Genomic DNA, 26,306 nt, shown 5'->3' with positions numbered 1-26,306 from the left:
TAGAAATGAGGCTACGTAGAATTACTAGTTGAAGTTGCATCGCCAAAGACGGAAGGAGCGGGACGTTGCGTGACGCAGACAACAATTGTTTACCCAAATTCCGTATTTACGCGTAATTATCGTCTAATATCAAAACAATAGCGTATATTGCGCATACTTTAGTTGTTTTCTAACAGCGCACGACGTAAACAAACCGGTGTCAAACGTTAAAGTTTAGCGTTACAGATACTGCGGAGAGGATAGTTAACCGAGCGGACTGAGCTAACGTAGCTAAGGTAACGCTAGCTGTTATCGCCAACATGAGAGGGGGTTCCTATGGAGACAGGGGCCAGGGGCGAGACAGGTGAGTTTGTTGTGCATAAAGGGGCAAAAACACACATATTTACCACAGCATTAGTTGTATAATGTATATACTTCACAGGAAGTTTGACCCAAATCCATAGCTGTTCAGTATTCTCTCGGTAAATGCAAGGCCTCTCTCCAGTTTGTAGTTAGTATCAGTGTAAACACTGCACTGGTCATGTTATTAGTATCAGTGTAAACACTGCACTGGTCATGTTATTAGTATCAGTGTAAACACTGCACTGGTCATGTTATTAGTATCAGTGTAAACACTGCACTGGTCATGTTATTAGTATCAGTGTAAACACTGCACTGGTCATGTTATTAGTATCAGTGTAAACACTGCACTGGTCATGTTATTAGTATCAGTGTAAACACTGCACTGGTCATGTTATTAGTATCAGTGTAAACATTGCACTGGTCATGTTATTAGTATCAGTGTAAACACTGCACTGGTCATGTTATTAGTATCAGTGTAAACATTGCACTGGTCATGTTATTAGTATCAGTGTAAACACTGCACTGGTCATGTTATTAGTATCAGTGTAAACATTGCACTGGTCATGTTATTAGTATCAGTGTAAACACTGCACTGGTCATGTTATTAGTATCAGTGTAAACATTGCACTGGTCATGTTATTAGTATCAGTGTAAACATTGCACTGGTCATGTTATTAGTATCAGTGTAAACACTGCACTGGTCATGTTATTAGTATCAGTGTAAACATTGCACTGGTCATGTTATTAGTATCAGTGTAAACACTGCACTGGTCATGTTATTAGTATCAGTGTAAACATTGCACTGGTCATGTTATTAGTATCAGTGTAAACACTGCACTGGTCATGTTATTAGTATCAGTGTAAACATTGCACTGGTCATGTTATTAGTATCAGTGTAAACACTGCACTGGTCATGTTATTAGTATCAGTGTAAACACTGCACTGGTCATGTTATTAGTATCAGTGTAAACACTGCACTGGTCATGTTATTAGTATCAGTGTAAACACTGCACTGGTCATGTTATTAGTATCAGTGTAAACACTGCACTGGTCATGTTATCACCAAAGTCTGTTGACACAAAACGTCACTGGTCACAAATATTAGTTTGTTTCCTCTACAGGAGTGTGCAAATTGCACAGTTAATTGTATAGTCACAGTCATATGGAAGTTTTTATTGGACTTTATTAGTTGTAATCCACAGAAGACATTCCACAAATGTGTACCATGATCTGCAAATATTTCACTATCCACAAACATGTATTTTTGTATTTGTGTTGTGTAAAGTCACATCAGTAAGTAAGAGTAAGTTGTGTGTATTTGCAAATCGCCCTGTCTTTTTGTGGATGTGAGTTTACACAACACAAATACAAAAATATATGTTTGTGGATAGTGAAATATTTGCAGATCATGGTACACATCTGTGGAATGTCTTCTGTGGGTTACAACTAATAAAGTCCAATAAAAACTTCCAGACAGTCATTAAAGTTCTATAAATTATATGGCTATATGTACAGTGAACCCTCCAGACTTGCAGACTGAGCTTGGCATGGTTTTATTACACTCACCTGAAACACTATTTTTACTTTGTAAATTTTTTTCTAACGTTTGTGTGTCTGACTCTGCATATTAGGACACATAAACTGGACAGAATAACATACAAATGCAAATTAGTAGGTCAAGGCGTATATATGCATTACCTAACTTCATTACATAAATGCACTTATAGATACAAAATAAAAGAACAGATTTATACATGTCTTCAAATAAATATAGAACATTTCGGCCATATAAAGACTGGTTGAGATCTGTAATAAAGCAGTCCACTAATATAAAGTCTGCATGAGCCCCCTTGTGGACTTGGTGAAATACAGAATTGCCACTCGGGACTTGAGAGAGAATAATAATTCTGCAAGTAAAGTGAAGTCTGGGCATATGGATTCAGCCATAAATACGTCGGTTACAGACAAACCTAAAAGATAGATAGAAATGATCATCACATGACCTCTTTGGTGACGGTAGTTACTGTTGATAGTTGACAGTCATTGGCAAGATGTAAGCAAACATGAAAAATATACAGTACATTGCTGCAGGTAATGCCTTGCTGATTCCCCAGTGCTATTTGTCTCTCAGGCCACGGTTTGGGGCAATGAGCGGTCGCAGTGGACCCCCACCAATGAAGTTTGGGAATCCAGGGGAGCGTCTCCGCAAGAAGAAGTGGAACCTGGACGAGCTGCCAAAATTTGAGAAGAACTTCTATGCTGAACACCCTGAGGTCCAACACATGAGTCAGGTAAATATTTATATTTCTCTCTCACACTCACAAACAATAAGTGAATACTAAAACTTACATGAAAATGTTATCATATTTTCATCAGTGTCCCTCATATGGTGGCCATCATCAATGATGTAGTAATTGCAGACAGTATTGATACACCAAGAAACAAACATTAACAAATTGAAACCCCTTATTGATGAAGTACAGTCATGCTCATGTCTGATGTAATGCCCCCTCATAATCACATTTCTTTACTAGGTCAGAGTAATTTCAGCTGAAGGTATTCTAAAAAATATTAATAATGTATACACCATATTCGGTTTTATTTACTCTTTTGTAAATGTGCCTTAAACATACAGTATGTACTCTGTATCTATCCTGTGTGGGTGGTGGGACCACAGGGATATAAGTATGATCTGGTGTGTGAATTTATTTTTATTAATTTATTTATATGTATTTATTATTATCATTATTATTTATGTATTTGTATTCATACATTAAAGAATATTATAATTTGTATTTATTTATATATTTTATTATTATTATTATTACTACTACCATTTTCTCTCCTTTGTTTTTGAATAGTTTGTTTTTCAATTTACAGTTACTATCTGTTATATGTACATATTTTATTTGTTGTGGTTTAGGTTGTTGTATATAATAATAATGATAATAGTAATAATATTTTATACACCATGTCCAAATGTTTGATTTCTCTATTTTTCCCTCTTTCTCTGTTATATCCAGCATGAAATGGAAGAGTTTCGCAGAAAGAAGGAGATCACCATCAGAGGGACTAACTGTCCAAAGGCAATGCCCGCTTTCCACCAGGCACAGTTTCCTCGTTAGTAAACCAAACATTATACACACTATATGGTCTAATCTCTGGGAAACATTAGCATATACAATAAAAAAATCCATCACTCACTCCAGCATCTAGGGACATTGGTCATTTAGACCAACTCTAAATGATCAGTTGCAGTGTTAGTAAAATGAGTCTTACAAAGACTCGTGGTATGTTTACAAGAAGAAAATATGTAAGGGATAATGTACAGTGAGCCGGTCACTATTGCGAAATAAACCCCGCAGGGTGAGCAGCGCGTCAGTGTCGTGAATCACCCTGAAGGGGTTCATTTCGCAATAATGACCCACTCACTACATTATTCCGCTTATTACACAGTTACTTACTAAAGAGATCAATTATTTGACACAAAATATTGATTTATATTTTATTGATTTTATTGCTTCCGCTAAAAAAAATGTTCTCTTGCTGTGAGATCAGAACTGTGTGCATAGCAACGGTGTGTTATTCATAGCAGTGGTGGGCTATAAAGAAATAACAGACCGTAGAACACCGTGATTGACCCATCAGAATCGAGTATTCAACAAAGCCGTGTAATATTGACTGATAGTGGTAGGGATTGACTGAAAGATAGAAACCACACTAACAGTCAAGCAGTGTAACTGTCTTGTTGATTGTCTCCCTCACTCTTCTTGCAGAGTATGTGATGGATGTGCTGATGCATCAGAACTTCAAGGAGCCAACAGCAATCCAGTGTCAGGGCTTCCCTGCAGCTCTGAGTGGCAGGGACCTGGTGGGGATCGCACAGACCGGCTCCGGAAAAACACTGGCTGTAAGGCTGCCTGGTTATCATCCCTCCATGTTGATAACACTTTAAAGGAACAATATGTAGCACTGACAGCTAGCGTTTAAAATGGGTAACAGCAGTCCAAATTCAAAACATTGGAGCTGTCGCCTGTCCGCTCCTCGTTTTATCATTATCATTTTATGATTTAAGACAGTAAATATATTACATATTGGTCCTTTAAATGTAGTTTAGTTATAAAAAGGTTATTTACATGGCACATTTCACAAGATACAAAGTGCTGACACTGTAACATAAAATGACAATTGAAATGCATAAACCATAAAAGAAATACAAGTCAAAAACAAATGCAATCAGAAACAACCGTAGAAGGACACTGTTTAGAGAGAGTCTAAATATTGTGTTTTTAAAAGGGATTCAAGGGAGAAGGGATTTGTTTGCCTGATTACCTTTTGACGCAATATTAAGATACGTTTTTGTGTTGTTTTTGTGCCTTGCAGTATCTTCTTCCTGCTATTGTACACATCAACCACCAGCCCTATCTGGAGAGGGGAGATGGCCCAATTGTGAGTGCAAATTAATGTGTTGTGTTACATAGTGTTTCGTCAATCATACTAGGGTCATTCCTGTTATGCGGCAACATTTCAGCCTCATGACTTTTGAAAAAAAGAAAAAAAACGTGTGACAAACAGATTAACATCATGAAACATGGAAAAAGGAAAAGACATGAGTGAAAGTTTATGCTCACCCTACCTAACTCGTTTGAGGTCTTTCCAAAATGGTCTCAATGGAGTGAAATGGTTTGAAGACAAAGATTAAGATTTTTATTTTGATAAATAACTATTTCTTATAATATAAATAAATAATTGGTCCCTGATATTGTTGTCTTTAAAGGGTTTAGTCAGTTTTACATGTTTATTAATACATAAGTGTGGCCAGGCAGATGAAAAAGTGTGAGAAAGAGAGTTACAGGGGTGAAAAATTTATTTTTTTCTTTCTTTTTTTATTTGTTCATTTGTTACCTCAATGCAGAAAATGAGGAAGGGCGCCAACTCACATTATAAATATTTATATATATATATATATATATATATATACACATCAGACAGTGTTTACATGGCCTATACATTAATTAAAGAATATTTTGCGTATTTTATAATTTTATGGCTTATAATATAATTTAAGCCATTTGTTATAAATATTTGACATATTTTAAAGAAAATATGAGGAAGTAATTTATGGGGACAGAAATGTTGCTGCATAACAGGATTTACCACCATAGCGTGGGCAATCAGCCTGTAAAACTTCATCATTCCACTTCGTCCACTCTTCATAGTGTCTGGTGGTTGCCCCGACCAGAGAGCTGGCTCAGCAGGTTCAGCAGGTCGCATTTGAGTATGGCAAGTCCTCCCGTATCAAGAGCACCTGTGTCTATGGTGGAGCACCCAAAGGACCACAGATTCGAGACCTCGAGAGGGGTGAGTATGGTTGTAGACGGGAACATGCAATTGATTCTTCAAAATAGTTTGAAATTCAAAACCTTTTGTATCAGAAATTCTGTTCATTCTATACATACTTGTGAATTTTTGAGTATTTCCCAGCTTTGGGGTGCTGAACTAAGTGGACATTGAGAATTTAACTTAAATGTTGTAGTATTGTTAATACAATTGAACAACATATTTGATTCATGAAAAAACACGGAGCTATATCCTGGTATGTAAATGAACTACACACACACACACACGCACACATGCACACATGCACACATGCACACATGCATACAACTCTTTCATGTGTGACTTCCACAGCTGCTGCCTGGTATTTTAGCCCACACCGCATTTCCCTTTGAGGTGTGGCCATAGACAGTACAGACAGGAATTGTTGGATTGCTCGTACAGAAAGTGTTGAACTATTAGTGAAATATCTGCCTGAGCATCTAATAATGTGTGTACCCTTTTTATTTTCCTGTTGATTTTGTATGACTAGGTGTTGAGATCTGTATCGCTACACCTGGTCGCCTCATTGACTTCTTGGAGAGCGGGAAAACTAACCTGCGGCGCTGCACCTACCTAGTGCTGGATGAGGCTGACCGCATGCTGGACATGGGCTTTGAGCCACAGATTCGCAAGATAGTTGAACAAATCAGGGTAGGTTAGATTCAGACTGTTGATTGTAAAATGATCACCTTGACTTATTAATATAGAAGTATTTTTTTAGGGCTGTCAGTTGATTCGAAATATTAAGTTGCAATTAATCCATAATTGTCCATAGTTAATCGCGATTAATCACAAATGAATCACACATTTTTTTTCTGTTCGAAATGTACCTTAAATGGAGATTTGTCAAGTATTTAATACTCTTATCAACATGGGAGTGGACAAATATGCTTGCTTTATGCAAATATATGTATGTATTTATTACTGGAAATTAACAACACAAAACAATGACACATGTCCAGAAACCCTCACAGGTACTGCATTTAGCATTAAAAATATGCTCAAATCATAACATGGCAAACTCAAGCCTAACAGGCAGCAACGGCTGTCATTGTGCTGATTTGACTAAGACTTTCACCCAAACTGCATGTGATTATCATAAAGTGGGCATGTCTGTAAAGGGGAGACTCGTGGGTACCCATAGAACCCATTTACATTCACATATCTTGAGGTCAGAGGTCAAGGGACCCCTTCAAACATTACTATGCCAGTTTTTCCTCGCCAAAATCTAGCGCAAGTTTGGAGCGTTATTTAGCGACTTTCATGACAAGCTAGTATGACATGGTTGATTGATACCAATGGATTCATTAGGTTTTTGTAGTTTCATATGATTCCAGTATCTTCACTGTAGCTTTAAAACTGAACCCGCTACAACCTAAAAATCACAAGTTGCGTTAATGCATTAAAGAGAATAACGGCATTATTATCGCGTTAACTTTGACAGCCCTAATTTTTCGGTTAAATCAATTGCATGCTTTCTCTCTCTCTGCCTCTTAGCCTGATAGACAGACTCTGATGTGGAGCGCAACCTGGCCGAAGGATGTTCGGAAGCTTGCCGAGGACTTCCTGAGGGACCACGTCCAGATTAATGTTGGCGCGCTGGAGCTCAGTGCCAACCACAACATCCTGCAGATTGTCGATGTCTGCAATGAGACTGAAAAGGACCAGAAGTAAGGATAGCCAGTGAGAAAATATCTGACCTTATGTCATGATTATCTCATTAACTGCTATAATAGTGTTACAGAACATGAGTTTATCCTTTCACACAGTTGAAATGGAGCTTTGTGCCATTGATGTGCTATGATCGTCTCTCCCTGTGTGCAGACTTTTTCAGCTGATGGAGGAGATAATGGCTGAGAAAGAGAACAAAACCATCATCTTTGTGGAGACTAAGAAGCGTTGTGATGATCTTACCAGGAGGATGAGGCGGGACGGGTGAGAAATGACAATGATAATAGTTCTAGGATGAATTATGCAAATATTTGATAGACAGAAGCTATTCAGAGTCTTCACTAATCTTTCCACTTCATTGTGTTATTGTTTTCTAGGTGGCCAGGCATGTGTATCCATGGAGACAAGAGCCAGCCAGAAAGAGACTGGGTACTTGCAGGTAAGGACACTCGTAATACAGTGATGCCACTTCCCTCCTGCCCTTTGGTGTAGATCATTTTCTCGCCTAAAGGCGCAAACACACCAAGCCGACATCAAAGAAGTAGCGGAGATGAAGGCCGACTGTTGCATCGCCTCACGTCGCCTTTGTCTTAGCCGACAAGTTGTATTTGAACACACCGCAAAGACTACAGCCGACGGCCAGTTAGCACGTACGCTCTTTCCTCACTTCCGTTTCTGTTCTCGTGCACTGATTCGCTTAAGCTGGACAGCCAGTCAGAGGGATTTCTCTCACCGACATGCTCCGCCACCGATTCAACATGCTGAATCAGCCCAAAAAGCCTCTGACGTGGACAGACTAGAGCCGGCGGTGCGGGACACACCGCAAAAACTAGACCGACAGACGCTCACCGACTGCCCCAGGTTGTCTGACGGCCGACCGTCGGCTTGGTGTTTCAGAGCCTTTATACTGGTGTTCAGCTGTCATACCTGTGGAGCCCTTGGATAATACAGAATAGTCAAAACAGTTCCTTTCTGCTGATCAGTTGGTGTAGGTTCTAGTTTTACAGTTAGTTGTTCCCTATTGCCTGAATTGAGTGTGAGTGGAGATGATTTCCATGTCTAATTCCTACTAATATTTTATTTAATCCTACAGAATTTCGGAATGGTAAAGCTCCCATACTGATTGCTACCGATGTGGCCTCTCGTGGTCTGGGTATGTCTGCTCACACATACAGTTCTCTCACACGATTGTTTTTTCTCTCACTCTTTCTGCATTTTCCTGTGAATTATATCTTTATTCTGTAAATGATGTTACGTGTATAATACACTTATTGAGTAACACTGTCACCACAGTTTTGATTGATGTGTACAGTACAACTGCAACAATTATTTTGACCAATAGGTAAGTATACTACAGATGAGACCAGCTATATCTGGCAATGAATAGGGGTAAAAAAACAAAATGCATTTCTAGCACAACATTAAATGTAAAATGATCTGCCTTTGACTATTGTCAGGTTGATAGTATGACAGTTTGTTCCTTTTTCATAGGAGGTATCACACTAGGCCTTTTCCATATTATACAGCTGGTAAAGTATGTAGTATCGCTTTCAAATAGAAGTGTGAAAATAACAAAGAAGGTGTAATCTGTTTGAATGTAAAATGAAATATATCAGCACATTATATTTAGGAATCTCCCTTACTATATTATAACCTGTCAGTTTAGTATGGAGGCTGCAGGCCTGCTGGGTTTATTGTCTGTTTCTTGTTACCGCAGTAAAAAAAAAAGCTTCCTTCAACCGGGGCTCTTTGGCATGCTGCCTGAAAAGAGGGCTGCGTGGGGCAGATGCTCCTGCGCACCTTTTCTTATGTCTCCTTTATGGTGTCAGGACAAATTAAGAAGAAGATGTTGCTCATATCACCCGTTCTTCCACATATAAGATCATAAATTGTGTAGGTGTTCCATTGATATAATTCTGCCAAATGATACATATTGTTAAGTTTTGCGGATGCAATTGAGTAGGTCAGTGGCAGCTGAAATATCCCCGGTCCACCAACAGAAAGGCTATGATGGCTATCTAATTAGGCAGGATAAATGTGAGAAGGGGGGATGAGTGAAGTGTCTTTGACTTGCCAAAATCCCTATGACCGTATCCTTGTTCTTCTTTCCCCTCTTCTCCTCCCAGGGTTTGGCAGCACACGGCAGCTGTAACAGTCTGCGCTGCTGTCCCTGTCCCCTCTGTCACGTTAAAGTAGAAGCTCGGCTAGTCTCAGAGGGATTAAAGCCCTCTTATTCTTCTTGGGTAACTAAGGTCCCCCTGCCCAGTATTGTCAGTTTAAAATCCAACGAGCCTTCCTTGGGAGAAGCCTGAGGTTCCTGTTTGTCTGCCCATCGCTCCGTCCCAAAAAGCAGACAGACAGGGGGGAGAGAGTTAGACGGGCTCGTCTGGATCCAGTCCTGGCCAGGGTCTGAGGAGGGTCCTGCCATGCAGCGAGAGAGCAACAGAACCAGCCGTTGTGTGCATGTGTGTGTGTGTTAAACGGTTGTGCTCGCGTCTGGCGTTGCTGGTGTGTGCAGAAGGTGAGGGATGAATCCTGTCTCCCTCCCCCTCAGCCCCTCACTATAAACCAGGACTGATCAGGGGGGACTGACTACCTTTGTAAAAACAACATGACGGGGGTAAGTACCTCACCGCCCCTTTCTCTTAACTCCTCCATGAGCTCACCACACATTCAGCAACTTCCATCGTGCTCATATATAAGTCTAAGGAAAAGCACAGTCTTTATCCCGGCACATCGTTATTCAGTCGGTTGGTGAAATGGCATCCCTCTGTCCTGATGGAGGGGAGAAGGTCCACTTATTGATCAGCAGTGCTGTAAGAGCCCCACGTCTTCTGTAATAAGAAACAGACTCCTTGTCTTCATGCATTTTTGACAAGTAATCACATTGATGTGAAGACTATGAAGCCTAAACATCTGCTCGATGTCAAAAACCTGAGGTGAAGTTCAGTTTGAACTGTATTGGATTTAAATCAGTTATAATGGTGGTTAACTGAAATGAATGGATGTAAGGATTTTTGCATGGTGTCTGACAAAGCAGGTAAGTTACTCTATTTGTTTAGATTGTTATTAACAATATATATATATATATATTTTATATCTTTGTAAATGTAATGTAATGCATATATACTGTTTATATGTATATTTATTTAAATATATGATATAAATGATGATTATTTTCCCTGGAAGCTTTTCCCCCTGTCTCATTATCATCTTTTTCCTTTCCTCTATGCTGCAAAACTGATATCCAAAAGATGTGGAAGATGTCAAGTTTGTCATCAACTATGACTATCCCAACTCCTCTGAGGATTATGTCCACCGTATTGGACGTACGGCCCGCAGTACCAACAAGGGCACTGCCTACACTTTCTTCACCCCAGGGAACATGCGGCAGGCCCGAGACCTTGTCCGGGTGCTGGCGGAGGCCCGGCAGGCCATCAACCCTAAACTGCATCAACTCGTGGATTCAGGGCGTGGTGGTGGAGGAGGAGGTAAGAGGGACTAAAGCTGGGTTTCCACCAAAAGTTCCCAGGACTTTTAGTCCCTAGAACTACTTTTAAGGAACTAAAAGGTTCAGCCCGCCGCGGTCTAAAGACCTGCAAAGATTACGCAAATTAGTCTGTTGAAAAAGAAAAAGCAACATGACATGGGACGAAGGCTGCTGGTGGTCAAAGCGGTAAACATACTCTGCAGCCTGCAGTTCAGTGTGTTTAAAAAACAGCCTGGAAAAGAAATGTAGGTTTGGTCTCACTGCAACGATATTTACTGCTGCATATATTTACTGATGCACGTTGGATGTAATGAATGAAAAGCAGCGGAGGAAAATGAAAGTAAGAGCGTCTGTGTCCACAGTAAATCATCTGTTGAGTGTTTGATGGTTATTTGTTTGTGCTTTAGTTAACGCCGTGAAACAATCAGAAAATAACTTCTTTCTCTTATTCACAGCACCGCCGCACTACGTCTCTCTCTCTTCTACCGCTAGCCCTCTCTCGCACCATCTCTCTCTCTTTCTGTTTTTTTTTTTTTTTAAGCAAGTCAGGAGGCCGATAGCAGAGCTTAAATTTACTTTCAATGTTATCAAACAAAGAGAAATGGTCTCCCCTCGCTAGAGTACTTCCTTGTTTTATGAATGAAGCGGTACACGAGTTGAAGCCGTTGAAGCAATGGTGCTGTGTGTGTTTCACCAATCAGCGACGGTCATCCCTGCAAAATCCACCCCGAAAGTTCCTCTACTTTCAGAAAGTACTACCCCACGAACAGGGCCTTTTTGGGTGGTAAAAAAGGCCCCGTAAATTGTCCTCGTAACTTAATCTAGACCCTGGTCCCTGCGGTGGAAACGCAGTGAGTTCCTCAAAAGGTTCTTAGTTCCGGGGGAAAGTTCTTGCGGTGGAAACAGGGCTTTAGTAGGCTATATCACAGTCCATCATACTGTAAAATTGAAAAGATGGGATATAATAATAATAATAGCTACTGACATTACACTTGTTGTTTGTTACAGGTGGCAGAATGCGTTACCGTAACAGCAACTCCAGCAACAACAACCCTAACCACATGTTCCAGGGGGAATGTGACCGCCGCATGAACGCTGATGGGGGCGGCAACAAAGACAGCCGCAGTGGCTTCGGCCGTGACGGCCGTGACGGCCGCAACAACCGCGATGGGGACCGCTCCACTCCCTCCTACAGGGGGGACCGAAGCCGGGATAACAGAAACAACTACAACCAGGGCTCAGATCAGTACCAGAGTTACAGCGGCAGCGGGGGCTACAACTCCCGTAGCGGAGGCCAATCCGGCGGAGGCCAGAATCAGTTAAGCCAGCCACCACAGGGTCAGTTTAGCCAGCCTCCTCCTGCTCCTCCTCCATCATCAGGGGGGCCGCCGCCCCTGATGTCTCATCCGTATGCCCCACCCCAGCCAGCGCTCATGGGCTTCATGGGGCAACCGTCTTACCCTTTTGCTTCTCCAACCCCTGTCCCTCCGGGCCCTCCACCTGCCCGGAAGTAGAATTATGAGCAAGAAGTTGATTTGCGCTTTGTTTTTACTCTCCAACTCTTGTCATCTCCAAGAGACGGGGGTTTGAAAAGGTATATATCTAAGGAGGTAAGGGCTTATATTTTCTATTTTTTTCGTACTTTTTAATACACCTAAACCTCAAACTTTTCCCCTTCATGTTTTCAACCTCAGCTGTCACTCCCCAGAGTCTATACAGTTACTCTCTCCCATGTACCTCGGCGGAACAAGTTTTTTGTGTTTTCATTTCAATCGAACACTACAGCAGTGGATTTCACCAATTTGTTGTTTGTGTCATACATCAGCTGTCTTAGCATTTGGTTAGAATGAAAACTAGCATTTATTAGTATTTCTAATATGTACCGTCCCATTCCAGAGCCGCGTCCTGCTCTAACATCTTTGACTTTTTTTGTTTGAGGTTTTGACTAGCAGTATATTCTAATTTTTGCATTGATTTTGGGTTTGTGTTATTCTAAATACTGAAGCAATGCATCTGATTTGTGAATCTTCTTCCATTGTTTTGATACCATACAACCACTATTTTAGTTTTTTTAGTGTAATGTACTGTCACACTAGGTTTAGATATAGTTTCTCTCTTTTTCCTGTTCTGTAGGAAGTCAAAACTGCTGTGTTTCTATTTACCTGTAACTGCTTAAGTCACATATTGCTTTAATAAGTTGATCAGCTAATGCAGACATATTTTAATGTGGAACAATCCAAATTGCAGTTTGTTTCTTGTTTCCTCTTTCATTCATTGCGTTCTTTTTTTCTTAATAAATAAAAGAATCAAAGCAGTATTTTCTACTTTGCAAATTATTGATGAAATTATTTATATGTCAGGTAAATTCCCATACAAATGACTTTATTTGCCTTAAATACACATTTGTAGTACATTCTCAATTTGTACCCAACAGTATGTACATGTGTGTTGCTTTTATTGGTAAATATACATCATGGCATGAAGCTTTTATTTACATTAGGAGTACAAATGGAAAAGACGGTTTCCTTCCATCACAAATACATAACTTGTCACAACACTTAGTTTTGCTGCACCTGTACTTTTAGTTGTGTATCAACCTTACAAATCTGGATCCAGTTTAGTTGATTGACACTTTGGGTCTTAAGTTACATGTTTTAAGTTGTTTTTCTTCTTGCCAGTCTAAGTTAAAGTAGGAGGTTGTTTGATAATTTGAAGGCTGGACAAGGATGACAGATTTGCATGCACAGTGCTTGACCATGTTCATGACTTCTTGCAGTGTACTGCATACTGAAGCATAGAGATTATTTAAGACTGAAGTGACAAAGGATGGGGATTTGTATCTGTAATAGGTTTTTAAAAGGGGAGCTCGGCACTAACTTTGTAGCGTACTATCCATAAATGCACCTCAGTGACATGAGTCAGACATGAGTAGCATGTCATGTTTCAGGCAATGTTTCCTGGTCGTGGGAACAGTGCGATAGCTGGGTCTGTAACTGTAATCCATCAGTGCAGACAGGGATGACAAATCACAGATGCTTTGCTGAGTTAATACCCTAAAACCAAGCCCTCTGTCAAGAAGGAAGAGCTTTAATCTCTCATCATCATCATCAGAATGTGCCACTGTACATCCTAAAGAGGCGGATACAGTGGAGAAGATGGAGGCTGCGATTAACTTGAAGTTCTTGAGGCAATGACAAAAGGCAAATTTGCGTACGTGTGGACAAGATAAATCTGATTCTGACGACGTGGTCAAACCTGTTACAGCCCCCTCAATGCATAGTTTACAATATATCGTGCAATGTTCAGTATTTACAATCTGCTCGAGACATGGAGGACTGAAAGGTGGTTGCTTTTTTGTTTATTATTGCTTTCCTCCTTCCAAACCTAGACAAGTTGGTGGTGTAGCTGTAAATAAATAAAAGCTATTCTCTATGGAAATGAAATAGCTGATTTATAGTATTATGAAACAGCCTATCAGAATGGCACTGTTTAATGCGAGTTTACCTACTGTAAGAAATCAATCAATCGATACTACTCAGTTGGTAATTCTTAAATTGATCATATTATAAACAGAATCTCCAGCTTTGTTGTAGTTACACATTTGGAGTTTCTCGTGAATCGTATTTCTTAGGTGGAACCAGTCTGCCTCCAATCTCATTTTAATCTTTAGTCTTTATGACCCTCAGTGCTTCAATCAACTCAGTGGACTCTGTGGATATTAGGATGATTCTGTAACGTCGTTTGATGTCATTTGTTTCACAAAATTGTTTCTGATAAGGACATGGACATATGAAAACAGAAGCGAAGATCAAACTGGTCATTTGTATACATATATGTACAAAAGCAAATGAAAATCAAACGGTTCATCTCAGGCACATGTGGTAGAATCAAACCGGATGTCAGCAATGTCGACTCAGGACTTCACACCATTTGGGTCGATCAACAGCAGAAAGGCAGCAAATGAGAAAAGACAACGTATTGTAATATGGAATGGTTTCATGTGCAAAATTAAAAAGTGCATGAAAGTTCATGTTGTGTAAAATAATTTTCAAAATCCTGAGTGGAAAAAAAAGTGTCCCAATCTTCCAAAAACAAAGAAAAGTGCAGAAATGAAAACTTAAATTTCAGTATTTTAACAGGCAGAGATTTAGTACCCTTCATTTGTAGTCCCACTCAACGCACACACACTTAGACACACTGCCCATGCAAGACACAAATATTAAAACCAAGGCAATACTTAGAAACTATGCACCAATTCATTATGTATGCTCCCAGGACACACTGATGTGGTTTTCTCCTGACACTTTTCCAGTTATTACTGCATTTCAGATCAACTCCTCATACTCTGAACCGTCTTCATCGGATAAAAGGGAAAACCACTTCTATGATTTCTAAGTGATAATTTAGTTTCATCATGTCCCTATGCAGCACTAGTGGTTTGCTAATAAGCTGAGCATGCCACCATCTCTTCCTCGAACACTGAAGCAGTGCTGAAACAATCAATTCATCATTCGATAGCAAATTAACTTGATTATCAGAATTTAAATTATTTATCAAGTAAAAATACCGACTATTCCATATCATACATTGAACACATTGGGGGTATTAGCTGTTGGTCAAACTGTAAACATCACTTTAAGCATGTAACTGGCTTTAAGTTGAACTGAAAAGCATTATTAATGGACTGAAAGGAAATAAAGATTTGTTGCAACCCTACTCAGAATAAACACTGGACACACAAACTGTGACAATACTCTGAATGTGGGACATTTTAGCTCACACTGTCCAAATGAAGGAACGCATCAGACACTTGCTTTAAGAGTTGAGAAATAATGCGAGACACCAGCTGTTACATGTAATTAACAGGACATCTGAGAGGATTGTGTTAATCAGACAAATGCACACATTCGGTTTCTAAAAAGGCTCAACTTGTTTCCCCAAAAGTCACAGGATTGAATCAATGTTTCTGCCAGTTTGCGTTGGAATGATTGTTGGAAGAAGAATATGTAGCTACGAGACACAGGAAGGCGGAGATGATCGAATAAGGACAGGAAGGCGACGAAGGAAGGCACAAGGTAGAAGCTGGTTCCCACAACTGGTCTCGTGTCAGTTTGTATTACCAAACCAGAGTTAGAAACCGAACTGAAGTGTAAAGAGGCCGTCTCGCCTCAAGCCAGCGATGAGGGACAACTTCAACCTAAATCTAAAGGAAGCAGCAGATCGGATGACAGGAGGTTTCTCCCTAAAGCTTCCCCCAGGTGTTTGGAGGCGGGAAGTGGTCCACATCGCCAAATTCATCGTGAGATTTGTCCCCCAGGTTGAATGTCAGCTTGTACCGCAAACGTACTTTTTCCTGAAACACAAGACAAAAAAAAAATTCAGTTCAATCAGTTGCTGCTCGAAGGTGCACTGTGGAGTATTCTTGTAAACAAAGAAGAATAGTAAATGTTTACATTCAGTGTTTATCACCAAAACGCATTTTCGTGTTTATCCTTGAGGTCCAACAAATGCGTTGAATGCGTCGCCTTACTCAAAACACATTTGCAAAGATGATTTTTGGAGGATGTGGATTACGTCAACCACGTTCAAAACACAAACAAAACGGGGACTCGTAAATGAAAGGCTCAATAGTGCTGCTAGTGGTCAAACACACCACCGTGTACCTAGGGCTGCACGATTACAGCTAAAATGATAATCACAATTTTCTGATCAATATTGGGATCATGATTATTATCACGATTATTCATTGATTTTAGGGCCAAAATATTTTCATTGAATTTTCACATTTATATCAACAGAGCACTGCTTTTACTTCCATGTTGTGCTACGTTCCTGCTAATTAACAAATCGTTGCATCAAAATAAGACTTAAAAGAAGGTTCTTCTTCACCTGGATTCAGTGCATTTTTGTTTTGCCCGTCTGCTCTCTGTTGTATATTACTCTTCTACTCTGGACGGCAGCCACAACATTCAGGACAGTTTTTCACAGGCTGCCGCTGTAGGGTGCACGCACAGCGGCATGACAGCTCCCCAACAGTGAAGCCCAAACATCTTGATTGCTTGGTAAGTGTTTGCTTTTATATGCAGCAGAGTTTTCTATGAGCGGAGCATTTTAAACGTCAATATCGCAGTCGATTATGTTCATTTAATCGTTGGAAGCCAAAATTGGGATCGCGATAAATATTTGATTAATTGTGCAGCTCTAAGTGTACCTTTAATTTATAAGATCACTACACGTTCATAAGTTATTAAAATACATTGCATATATAGAGCCGTTTGTTTCCAAAAATGAAATGTATATCAATGTCAATGTGCCTATTTAATTACGAGTTACGTTGTCTCTAATGACGTAACATCAAAGCCGGGGAGCTCGCATCAGCACAAAACATGTCCATGTAAGCAAGAAATCAACATTCATTAAAGCTACGGTTTCAAAAATGAACCAAAAAAAACTACATAACAATCAGGGGTGTAACAATACATCTGGATGGATACATCGATATATCAATTCAATGAGCAACGATCCAATATCATCGATGCAAAGTGAAAATATTGATATATATCGTCATCTTTAAGATGCGCCTTTATTTTGAAATTCCCATGGCACATCTGTGTCACCATTTTCCTTCCAAGCGCACCTCCTTCCTGCTTAAACATGAGAAATGTGGCACTTCATAGTGGACATCAGGAGGTCTATTTTTTTTTATACAATTTATTCTTTTTTATTAAAAAGAATAAATTGTTTTTTATTTAAATGTCTGGAAGAGCCCAGTGATCAAATTTTCAAATCATATTGTAGTTATTATTTGTGAGTTGATATAAATGTAACTGATAGTGTTAAATGGGCGTATGATATCGTCTCATATCGATCGCTGGCCCCTGAAGTGAATCAAATCGAAATCGTATCGTGGCAGAATTTGTGATATCAGCAAATACTGTATCGTCCATATAATCAAAATAATATCATATTGTGATGAAACTTGTGATTTACACCCCTAATAACAATCATCCTGAACGGAGGCCGACTTTGACAGACAGTATGCAGTATGGGTTAGGTGGCAGAGTACCTTGTGAGGGTTCGCCAACAGCAGGATCTGTGTGATGGCGGCTGGAGGCATGATGGGATTGAAGGCTGGGAGCTCGGTGCTAGAGGGAGGCTGCAGCTTTACTTTCATCACCTAGACACATCCACAAAAACACGATATTAAGAAGTGATATGCACAAATAATACTTTAGGTATAGATATGGTTTCCACCTGACTGAATGTTGAACACATTTACATGATGCTCTAATGCAGATTGGGGGGAGAACCTGCCTTTGGTACAGCTGCCTGAAAGCGGATGTTGGTGACAGGAATGGGGGCCGAAGACAGCATGGAGATGATCACCACCAGCACGTCGGGCCGCGATGGAGGACAGTCACGGGCAAAGGTGAACAAAACCCGGAGACTGTGTTTGTCGAATACGGCCACAGGTAATAAGCTGCCTGAAAAATATTTGTGTAGAAAAACAAAACAGAATGTGATACAGAGAAATAGCAGCAGCGTCACTGCTGGGTCTGGTGTTAATTGCTCGGGCTTACTAGGTTTGATTGCTTCCAGAGGCACGGTGACGTCGGCTAGAGAGATGTTGTCGTAGGGGTCGGTAGCAGCTAAAGAGCCTCTCTCTACAGCTGCGAGACTGACATTGGAGAGGAGGAGAGTGTCCGGCTGCTCTGGATGGACAGCCAATGTGGGCCCTGGAGCAGGAGCGGGACCAGAGGAGGAGGTGGTGGTTGTTCTATGAGGAGCGGGTCTAGAGTTGGCGTTGGACTTGGTCTGCAGATCTCGTAAGGAGACTCTGGATTGAGGTTGGAGTTTATCCCTGCATGTAGAAGGACGGGAAACACGAGTTGCATGGAAGAAAAAACATTGACATAACTGCCCAATAACAAGTGATTTACCACTGCTGTGTATTACATTACACTTCAGGGCTTTGAAGAGGACCTATTATGTTCATTTTCAGTTGCATACTTGTATTTTGGGTTTCTACTAGAACATGTTGACATTCTTTAAAAGGGACTATTTGTAACTTTCAAAATGGCTTGTTAACAGCGACACCTGTGGCTGTTAAGTCAACGAAAGTCAGCGTTGGGCTCGCGCTTGCTCGCTCTATATGGACATGAACGAGCATCGCTCAAAACAGTGAGGCGACACACGTCAGCTAAAACCACAATATCACTCTATATTTCAGCTGCTTGGCAGTAATGTTAGCTGACCAGACGAAGGTCTCTCCATGAATCAATGCTGATCCTAGTGTTGGCTTTTCCTGCTTCAGCGCAGGCTTCAGCAGCGGGGCTCCGCAGCGAGTAACGTTGTCGTCTCCGCCCGCAGCCGGAGAGAACAGGGAGACACCGGCACCCGGTCGGAGGCGATAACGTTTCTCGCTGCGGAGCCCCGTCACTTCACAAGACACGGGAAACCTCTGTTGGTCTGGAGGAGCTGCAGCATTTATTTCTGCACAAACGTCCCCTGTGCATTCACTAGATATTCTCAGAGCTAAACTAACTCTTCTGCAGTGTGTAGTGAGCGCGCGTTCACGTCTAGAGGTGGAGCGAGAACGCGTGCGGTGTATGAGTGAAGGCAGGCAGAGGAGCAGTGACTCTGGCCACACGCGAGCGTGCATATGCGAGTGCGCATGTGTCCCGACCCGGTACATTTATACGCTTAAAAAGTTACAAACAGTCCCTTTAATGTTAAAAAAACACTTTATTTTTCTCATACTGGCTGTGCTGCAGCACCTAATTTCCCCCTCTGTCTGAAACGCTCTGTTTTAGCTCCTGCCTCCTGCCTCCACAAAAGCAAAATAGGTACCCTTTAAAAGGTTATTTATTCTATATACTCCATTTGTTTTGACTTACCATTTGACCTGCTGGCTCTCTGGAGGTAGGGACTGCTGTATCAATGTCTTCCCCAACAAGTCCAGCGCTTCCATGGGTTTAGGAGGAGCAGTGGGGCCCCCTGCTGGTGGAGCATGCGGTGTTTGGACCACAGCTGGTAGCAACACTGCAGCAGGGACCAATGTAGCAGATGATTCTGTGCCATCAGAGGACTGAGAGAACAAACAGAGGGTTAAAGTTTGCCTGTCAAAAGGTATATGAGAAGAGATTATATAAAATGGTTTGAAAATTTGTATCTGATGGCATACATTTTTGTTCGTAGAAGAGTCTGTTTTGAAAAGTCAGACTTTTTAAATTCGACATATAATGGCTTTTAATTGAGCCGTACAGTATTATCTTACAACTTGCACCTGAAAAGTGTTCTGAGAGTCGAAGTTTTCCGTTACGTTCAGTCCTAAGAAATCAGAGACAACAAAGGTTAACTCAGTTTTATTCCAATTTTTGGTGGTTATAACATATTAAATTGTAATGCTGTTGAAAAACTCTTTCAAACAAATCCTGGGCACAATCTAAAAATCAAAAACAATTCAAGAGTTTGTGCCATGTTCAATCTAGAAAGGCTGTGAATAATTGTGTGTAGCTTTGCTGTTGGTCCAGCCAGATGTGGCGTGCTTCTGCGGATGCTGTTTCAGCCAGACAGCCAACAGGAGGGCCACATGCTGTGCTCACATTGCTGACTCGTCCTTTTTGGCTTGTTAAAAAGTTAAGCTTACTAATCTGCCTTTGTGTTTACAAGCCAGATGAGTTTTTTGTGCTTACCTAGTGACATGAGCTCATCATCCAAGAGGCTGATGCCCATGTTCTGAGTCAGGGACTGGAGGCTGGAGGGCTCTGGGTCAGACGGCGCCGTGTTGGCGTTAAGTCCCATCAGGTCTACAAGTGCTGAGCTACTGCTGCCTGATTTGGACCGGAAAAAAACAAACATCTGAGATCTTATAGTCTGTAGAAATGTGTGGAGAATTTGTTAAATTAATCAAGCTTCTGGTAGCAGAATGGTTAAACGCATGCCACGTAACTCTAACATCCCGGTTCGACTCCAGCCGTGGGAACTTTTGTTTCAAGCTTAAACACCTAAGGATGCTAAATCACTCACATGCACCTACCTGGTTGTGAGGGCATGGTTATGCCATCCTTTGGCACATCCTCTCCCTTCACCAGCTGTCTGTACAGGTTGATGACCTGTGTCAGGCTATCATTGGCCTGTAAGATATCCGCTGGAAGCAGAAAAAAAGGCTCATTAGCAACACCAATGTGGTTTTACGCTTTGGAATGAGTCTGATTCCATAAAACTTCTATGGGGAAAAAAGTGTCTTAAAGGATAACTTTGGTATTTTTCAACCTGTTTCCCATGTTTTTGTGTCTTAGTGATTAATGGGGAATACACTTTTTGAAATTGGTCCAGTATTGAGGGAGAACGCTGCAGCCGCCAGCCGCTAAACAAGCTGTAATGTAATCATTTGGGGCAACCTGGCACCGTAAGTTTACTTCCCCTAAAAGTGCTTGTTTTTGCCACTGACAGGCTCAGATTGTTATTTTAAGTGTCTGACAACATTATGGAAAGGACCCTACAGAGAAATGAAACCTCTCGCTTGATCAAGTTTGAAAAAAAACCAAAGTTATCCTTTAATAAATATCTTTTTCTGCCTCATAATATGACATACTGTCAAAGTCATGAGGTCAGCAACCTTACCTAAGGCATCATCACTATCCTCTGTATCACTTGCTAATCGGAATAGTGTAGGCCTCATCTTTTCGCAGCGCTGGTAAAGATCCTGCGAACAGATGTTACACATGTTAAAAACACTAAAACCACACAAAATTACGAGACCGTGGCCGCAGCTAGTTTTGATGTGCTGAGCTGCACTAACCTTAATGAGCTCCTGGTTGCTCTGGGAGCAGCTCTCCGTGCTGTAGCCCTCCAGCAGCTGGCTCAGCAGGCTGACACTCTCCTTCACCTCCTGGATGGCGTTCAATCGCTTCGATACCTTCTCCACACGCTTTTGGTCCTGGAAAAAAAGTGATAAGATCTCATAGTAACTGAAGGACATATCTTTATCACAATAAATATCAAACTATGTGAAGTTTAAGTTCATATTCAGCTTTCCACATCTGTCGTCAGTGTTGAAGAAGATTGAGTGCAGAACACACCAAAGTATTAAACACTATAATAATAAAAAAAAAATATGTTCATGCTACATAATCGGGTGTATATTTTGTGCAAATGGTGGAAAAAAAACACAGACACAGGTGCACGTAAGAGCACATACTGTACGGCACATTTGGTAAACTTAACCGATGACTCACCTCCTGTACCATTTCCTTAATGAGCTTGTTCGCTGCTCTTAGATCTTCTTGGTGCGCGCTGTTCAATAAGCGAGACAGCGTCTACAAAAACAGGATGGGACAGAAGAGGGAGAGGAAATAAAAGAGGAAGAGGACTTTGTAAACGGTTGGTTCCTTGATGAATTTCCCCGGAGTTTCAGTTCATAAAGGATTTGATGGATACAGAACATTTTATTTTTATAAATCGAGTCCTTCCTTTTGAAACCGTGTTCAATTTATTGCTGCCTCTTCGTCACCACTCATACCTTGGATTTCTCCTCATCGTCAAAAATGACATTTTTGGCTCTGGGTGGAGGGGGCAGGAGGGGCTTGTCATCAGGAAGTACAGGATCCAGCTTGACAATGCCTGGAAGTGAACAAGGACACCTATTAATCTCACATGTCAACAGCTCAGCCAGGTCTAGGTCATCTAGGTCACCTCTGACTCAGAGTACTGCCCATCACATATGTGATATAACATTGTTCTTGACACTTTGTTTAGTTAATGTAAGTAAAATATAACAAGAGTCAGTTGCATTCTGTCGAGATGCACCAGAAACCAACATGCTACAGATATGGCTCACACACAACCCTACGTAACATTGAGATCACACTGGATTCCACTAAGCATGACTGAGGCCGTTAGTCCCATGCTTGTGGCTCATCACCATAAAAAGGAGAACTGATACTGCCTTGTACAAAACACTATTTGTTAAGACAAGGAAAATATCGGGAACCAAAAAACACATTATCATTGAAATATGGGAACTAAAAAAACATTCATACACCACTGAATGGTGAATGTTTGGAATAACACACCGTGAGGAAAATTAGAAACTTCAAGCTAACGAAACTTGTCGTTTATCTTGATGGTTTGTCATGTCATTCTGGAGCGCTCACCCTGTTTTTTCAGCATCTGATAGGCATCTGCTATCTTGGTCTCATCAGGCAGCCTCACTGTCCAGCTGTACATTACTTCTAACACCTTCTTCTTCACTGGATCTGGAGCCCGGGCACCCAAATACTGCAGAGAAGAGGGGATTAATGCAATTGTGTGATAAGAGAGATAAGATAAGACAACCTTTCACGCTCACATTCATGCCTACGGGCAATTTAGGGTCAACAGTTAACCTAACCTGCATGTCTTTGGACTGTGGGAGGAAGCCGGAGAACCCGGAGAAAACCCACGCTAACACGGGGAGAACATTAAAATTCCACACAGAAGTGGCCCAAAGCTGGGTTTAAAACAAGATCTAATAATAATAAAATGTGTTTATGCTTTAACAACAACTACATAAATACACAGAAAGCTGGCCCACAGTTCAGATGTTTTCTTTAAGGTTCAAGGTTCTTTAATTGTCATTTGTCAATTCCAAACAAAGCATTGGCAATGAAAATCTTTGGTCTCAGGTTCCTTCAACAATGCTCATAAAATATGTATATATATAAAAGTGGAAATCATGCAAATAAATGCAAAAGCAAAATGATAATCTAAGGCATAATAGTGCAGTTAAAAAATATAAACATAAGTAAATATAAAATAGTAATGTAAATCTGTAATTTAGTTGATGACAGGCACTAGAAAGCTGCTTTCACTGGTTTATCATGTAGAGTAACAGTTGCAGCCAAACTGGTATGGCAGCATAAAAGACAAATCCTTACCTTGGGTGACACCACCTTGATGAGCTCGTTGAGAAAACGAAACTTCCCCACTTCGCTGTGAAATCGCTTTCCACAGTTCTGCATGCACGTCTCCAGAACCTGGGAATTGTTTATTTGTTTGTTTGTATTACCTTCGTACAGACAAGCCTCCACTGTAAAAAAATAATAATGACAAATAGCTTCTAATGTGGCGTCCCGCAGACCTTTACACTTGTGAGCTTACCATGAGTGCTTGCCTAGCCTCCCACTCCTGAGGAGACTGGATTTTGTGGGCCAGAAGTCTGGTTGCAAGCTGGGGACTGATGGGTAAAACAAAAAATTTAACCATCACTTCACCTTCCCAGAATAATGCAAGATTTTTTTTCTTCAAATAAGCCACTTCGTACAAACATGCACAATTTATTTGGCAACATGTGAAGCAAACCAACCTTAACATTAAAAAAAACATTATGTGGCTTATAGAGTGTTTTCTACAGAGTTGTAAAAGCAGTGAAACTGGATTAATCCAAGTTGTTAGAATTTAGATATGCATGGTATATATGTATGTAGTGATTAACAGAACAACTACTCAAATGGTGTGATAGCTTCATCAACATCATCTCACCCTTCTGGTTCATCATTGAGCTGATCACAGAAGCCCTTGATGTTGTCCCAGTCAGCCTCCTTATTCAAAGGGTTGGTGGCCTTGTCTGTGTAAAAGGAAAACACATTAAGGCTAAACTCTGCTTTTTGCTCTATATCCAACATCTAAAACTGCTGCATTATGTCCAGGGTCTGAAATTAACCTTTTTCCTCGGCTGCCACTGAACATTTCTACCGGCCACTCACGTTTTTTATCTTCCACTTCTGAAATCTAGGTAGAACGCTTTAAAATTGTAAACACTGAGTCAGTGGTACCAGACTGTAGAATTATGGAATATATCATGTAATCTTAATGCATGACTATATTTGGTAACACTTCATTTTACAGGTCTGCAAATTTCACGGTAATTAGGTGATAATTAGCAAGTTACCTATTTGACATTTCTTTGGAATCACTGCCAAATTACCCCAATATTTACCAAATATTTACCTCCAAAACCAAAACTAATAGAAGACACTTCTGATCAGCACAAATTGTGTGACTTATTGTCCACACAAATGTAACCTGGTAGCTAATGTCATGATTCAAGGAGTTTTTTAAAGAAATTTCAAAGAAGTTATTTGCAAATTATCATCTATATACCAGCAGACATGGAAATAAAGCACATCAATTAACTTTGTATTCTTTTCCTGGAAATGTATTAAATTGCTATTGGGAAATAGCGGAATATAATTATTAAATAATGTTTATAGTAAAGTAATTTCCAATAGATTTATAGGTAAATATTGGGGTAATTTGGCAGTAATTCCAAAGAAATTTCAAATAGGTTACTTGCTAATTATCACCTAATTACCATGAAATTTGTGGACCTGTAAAATGAAGTGTTACCACATATTTAATTTAAGAATTGCTTTGTAAAAATAATATTTCTTAATATAAGGAAAACCTGTCTGCCATGGTGGCAGGTGACCTGAAATGTTCACCTGTCACAGCCAACATTTACCCTGTTATTTGGCAGGTGGCAGGTGATCATTTCATTCCCTGATTATGTCGGATTGTTCAGTATATGAGTGAAGGCTGTCAAACCCGTCAGAGTAGCACCAACAGATCACATGTAGTGACAAGTCACACTGAGATTTTACAGCTCAATCTTACTGAACGCCTGTGATCCCTGACAGCAGCTGTAGCCACTGGGTGTTTGCTGGATCAGGTGAAGAGAGCTGCTTGTGTCTGTGTGTCTGAATCCTGTGTCTCTGTGTCAGGTTATAGCAGAAGTACTGCATCGTTATGGTTCGTTCAACTGGCTCGACTTGATCCTTGAGGAAACAGTCAGACGCTCACTAGCTAGTTAGCATCCAGCTGGATATTAACCTCAGTAGGATGTGTATTATTACATGTCATGTTTGTGTAGCATCACCAACCTCAAACTGTCAACAGTAAACATCATATGAGCTCTAAATACGAGCGCATCGCAGCGAAGGTGACACATTATCTGCCTGAGTTTCCTCATTGACTACTGCACTTTATGATCTGATGACTCTCAACAAATCTCAACAGATCTCCTCCCTCGGCAGAGCACTACGGTCTAAAGCGGTAGAATATGTTCCCGTGTCCCTTAACAGCAGATCAGCTATCTGTTTCTCCTCCAGAGTTAACCTGATTGAGTAGGTTTGATGACTTACTGATGCGGGTCTGCAGGCTCGGAGCCTCATCCGGAGGCGCCTCCGCCATCTTTCGGGAATTCTAAACAAGTAGCCAACTCTCGCGTGCTTTATTGATTGATATCGCGAGACTAGCGAGTTGGAGCGGTGGCTCTGGAGCTCCCTCGCTCGGGCGCGAAGAGAACAAACAACGGTGACATGTAGTGATGGGAATTCCGTCTCTTTTTAGTGAGCCAGATCATTTGGCTCAGCTCACCAAG

The 26,306-nt window shown here is 40.7% G+C and overlaps 2 protein-coding genes across 3 annotated transcripts; one reads left to right on the top strand and one right to left on the bottom strand.

Moving 5' to 3' along the window:
* The first annotated feature begins 28 nt into the window (after positions 1-28).
* Positions 29-13,199, top strand: LOC141764000 (putative ATP-dependent RNA helicase DDX17). Its single transcript, XM_074628881.1, has 13 exons — positions 29-343; positions 2,474-2,633; positions 3,366-3,462; positions 4,119-4,252; positions 4,726-4,791; positions 5,562-5,703; positions 6,212-6,372; positions 7,219-7,391; positions 7,546-7,656; positions 7,770-7,831; positions 8,486-8,545; positions 10,647-10,883; positions 11,891-13,199. The coding sequence occupies exons 1-13, from the start codon at positions 300-302 to the stop codon at positions 12,394-12,396; spliced, it is 1,953 nt and encodes a 650-aa protein (XP_074484982.1). The 5' UTR covers positions 29-299; the 3' UTR covers positions 12,397-13,199.
* Positions 13,200-13,252: 53 nt separating this feature from the next.
* LOC141763999 (ADP-ribosylation factor-binding protein GGA1-like) lies at positions 13,253-26,195 on the bottom strand. Of its 2 annotated transcripts, none has more exons than XM_074628879.1 (17): positions 26,068-26,195; positions 24,407-24,491; positions 24,026-24,101; positions 23,803-23,901; positions 23,041-23,164; positions 22,407-22,507; positions 22,123-22,203; positions 21,687-21,824; positions 21,509-21,590; positions 20,922-21,032; positions 20,578-20,715; positions 20,160-20,212; positions 19,780-19,970; positions 18,463-18,743; positions 18,197-18,366; positions 17,949-18,059; positions 13,253-16,235 (listed from the first exon to the last, which is right to left on the bottom strand). In XM_074628879.1, the coding sequence occupies exons 1-17, from the start codon at positions 26,114-26,116 to the stop codon at positions 16,125-16,127; spliced, it is 2,001 nt and encodes a 666-aa protein (XP_074484980.1). In that variant the 5' UTR covers positions 26,117-26,195; the 3' UTR covers positions 13,253-16,124. The 2 variants fall into 2 exon arrangements, with proteins under 2 accessions (XP_074484980.1, XP_074484981.1); XM_074628880.1 differs by having other exon boundaries at positions 20,169-20,212; positions 26,068-26,194.
* Positions 26,196-26,306: the final 111 nt, after the last annotated feature.

This window comes from Sebastes fasciatus, chromosome 3 (assembly GCF_043250625.1).
Source record: "Sebastes fasciatus isolate fSebFas1 chromosome 3, fSebFas1.pri, whole genome shotgun sequence".
NCBI lineage: Eukaryota > Metazoa > Chordata > Actinopteri > Perciformes > Sebastidae > Sebastes > Sebastes fasciatus.
The sequence above is the reverse complement of the archived record's forward strand: the minus strand, read 5'-3'. Positions and strand labels throughout refer to the sequence as shown.

Coding starts and splice junctions, on each gene's coding strand:
- LOC141763999 (XM_074628879.1), bottom strand. CDS start 26,116: ATGGCGGAGGCGCCTCCGGATGAGGCTCCGAGCCTGCAGACCCGCATC. Junction 22,204..22,406: donor ACGATGAGGAGAAATCCAAG/GTATGAGTGGTG, acceptor CTGTTTTTGTAG/ACGCTGTCTCGCTTATTGAA. Junction 20,716..20,921: donor AACCATGCCCTCACAACCAG/GTAGGTGCATGT, acceptor GGTCCAAATCAG/GCAGCAGTAGCTCAGCACTT.
- LOC141764000 (XM_074628881.1), top strand. CDS start 300: ATGAGAGGGGGTTCCTATGGAGACAGGGGCCAGGGGCGAGACAG. Junction 2,634..3,365: donor AGGTCCAACACATGAGTCAG/GTAAATATTTAT, acceptor TGTTATATCCAG/CATGAAATGGAAGAGTTTCG. Junction 7,657..7,769: donor AGGAGGATGAGGCGGGACGG/GTGAGAAATGAC, acceptor ATTGTTTTCTAG/GTGGCCAGGCATGTGTATCC.